General features: G+C 54.2%; 1 protein-coding gene across 1 annotated transcript in view; it reads left to right on the top strand.

Annotated features, from left to right (window-relative positions):
- LONP1 (lon peptidase 1, mitochondrial) overlaps nucleotides 1–2212 on the top strand; it is a 20638-nt gene that overhangs the window by 4296 nt on the left and 14130 nt on the right. The window contains exons 3-4 of the mRNA XM_023538596.1: nucleotides 817–936; nucleotides 1817–2210. Of these exons, the coding sequence (XP_023394364.1) occupies nucleotides 817–936; nucleotides 1817–2210 (514 nt within the window). The remainder of the gene's footprint in view (nucleotides 1–816; nucleotides 937–1816; nucleotides 2211–2212) is intronic.

Below are 2212 nucleotides of genomic sequence, written 5' to 3'. Positions count from 1 at the left end.
AAACGCTAGAACTATTGTCAAAATGTCAGCCAGAAAACTTACTCTGCATTTCACTTGAGGTCATTGTCATGCTAGGTTAAAAATAAGAAGTTGGTTGAGCTGCTAAGAAGGAAAGTCCGTCTCGCCCAGCCATATGCCGGCGTCTTTCTAAAGAGAGATGACACGTAAGTGTAATTTTCCCTTCACTCCCTTGCCGAAGTTGCCCTGAAGCGTAGCTCACCACCAGTCCTGCTCCAGAGAACAGCCTGAACCTCTGACCCTTGACCCGGAAGAAACCAAGCAAAGCCTGCAGGCTGTTAGGCCAAGAGCCGACATCCCTTGCATTCTGGGCCGACAATTTGGCTCGTGGTGCCGGGCTTCCTGCGCTGTCAAGGCGTGGGGCAGACGTTAACCTGGGGCGCCCTTGGTGTTTAGACACACTCACCTGCAAGGCCGCTTCAGTGCAGAGCCAGGTGGGCAGGTGTCAGTTCCAGGTCTGCCCTCCTTGACTCCAGGTAGAAATTAGTTCTATTGCTGAGTTAGGTGTGTTCTGAGCAGGCTCTGTGATGGGACTGTGGAATGGATTAAAACTCCATGCAGGCCGCTCACGGCCAGCTCAGCCAGAAGCCACTCAGCTGTGTGCCATTGCCGCTAGCGGCCCTTAGCTGGCAGGTGCTTTACTGGGCTCCGGAGGCCCTGTGGGAGCAAAGAGGTCACTCAGTTTTTAGTCAAGGCCAGAAGAGCTGTTTCTCGCCTCTCCCTTCATTCCTCTTAGCGTGAGACACCCCGTGGGAGTCGGCACCTATGCCGATGTTCCTTTGCCTCCCTCTCTCTCAGCAATGAGTCCGACGTGGTTGAGAGCCTGGACGAGGTCTACCACACGGGGACATTTGTGCAGATCCACGAGATGCAGGACCTCGGGGACAAGCTGCGCATGATTGTCATGGGACACAGAAGGTGCGGGAACCCGAGCATATGGGACAGGGTAGGAAGAGCAGCCCTGCATGCTCCCAGGGCCCACCACCCACTCACTCTTCTTGGTCTGCCCTGCGGCCTGGACACTGCAGGGACCAGGCCAGAGCTGGAGGCCAGGGCTGAGATGTGTCACCGCCGGAACCCCGCTTTCCTTGTTAAAGCGGCGGTGTATGTGGTCAGTGAGAAGCTGTTTCTTTAATGCACGTTATTCCAAAAAACACCACAAAACAGTAACAAGCTGCCTCATGTCCCGTATGTCGGCATTGCCCTTCTCAGTCAGGCATCCTTTTCCTCCAGGTGCCTGTGTCTGCATCCTCCGGCAGGTCACACTGTAGCGCCACACTTAGCGATTTGCAGTTTTTCAGTCAGACACATTTCGTTGTCAGTTTGTGTAAGTTTTATCTCTGATAAAAGTCTGTCAAAGGGCCGCATACGACATTTGGAAGCTCAGTTTAAGCCCTAGTATGTCACGATTAATAAAGACAAATCTGCGAGACCAGCTTAGGGTTGACACTCTCGATGGAGAAATTCACCAGCTTTTCAGATGTGTTCGGTGGGGCACTGGTCCTCCAGGACGCTTGGCGAGAGCCCTGTGACCACCCTCACAAAGTGTCAGCCGCAAGCCTTTAGCGTGCAGTAAAGGTGGAGTAAATGTTCTGAAAAGCTCCTGTGGAGACTCAGTGGCATTTATTGAATCTAGAGTCTTCCATCCCGTTTTCTCACAGAGCCTTTTTCTTGTGGCAGCCAGCAGCATCCCCAGAACACGGAGGAAATGGGCCATGATTGTGTGAACAGTCCTGGTGCGGTCCTCCGGCCCCGGCCCCCACACCCCTTCATCTACTCCCCTTCGAGTCTGTTTTAGGCAAGAGGCTGCTCCTTTGTGTCCTGGAAGAGTGTGGCCAGAGGGGACAGGGTGTGAATTAATTGAACATTGGTGGCTCCTGACTGCCCTGCTAATTATGAGGCACCTTATGGGTGGAGTCCTGCTGACCCAGGCTACTCGGGATTTCCCGAGGCCTGACTTCCTTTTCTCTGTGCACCTTGCCGATGACAGCCAGGCACCAAGCACACATGCAGGTAGCTGTCGTGCCTGCCCTCTGAAGATGGCACCATTGTTAGCTACCCTTGTGACAGGAGAGCTGGGAGGTGGAACATCATTTAACACCAGGGGCCGAGTGTCCACCCAACACTTGGGTGTGAGTAGGGGAACAGGGCAGGGGCCACCTTCGGGAGCAGCCCCGAGTGGGGAAGACACCAG

This window comes from Pteropus vampyrus, unplaced genomic scaffold, assembly GCF_000151845.1.
Source record: "Pteropus vampyrus isolate Shadow unplaced genomic scaffold, Pvam_2.0 Scaffold226, whole genome shotgun sequence".
Lineage (NCBI taxonomy): Eukaryota > Metazoa > Chordata > Mammalia > Chiroptera > Pteropodidae > Pteropus > Pteropus vampyrus.
Note: the sequence above shows the minus strand (reverse complement) of the source record. Positions and strands in the feature narration are given on the sequence as shown.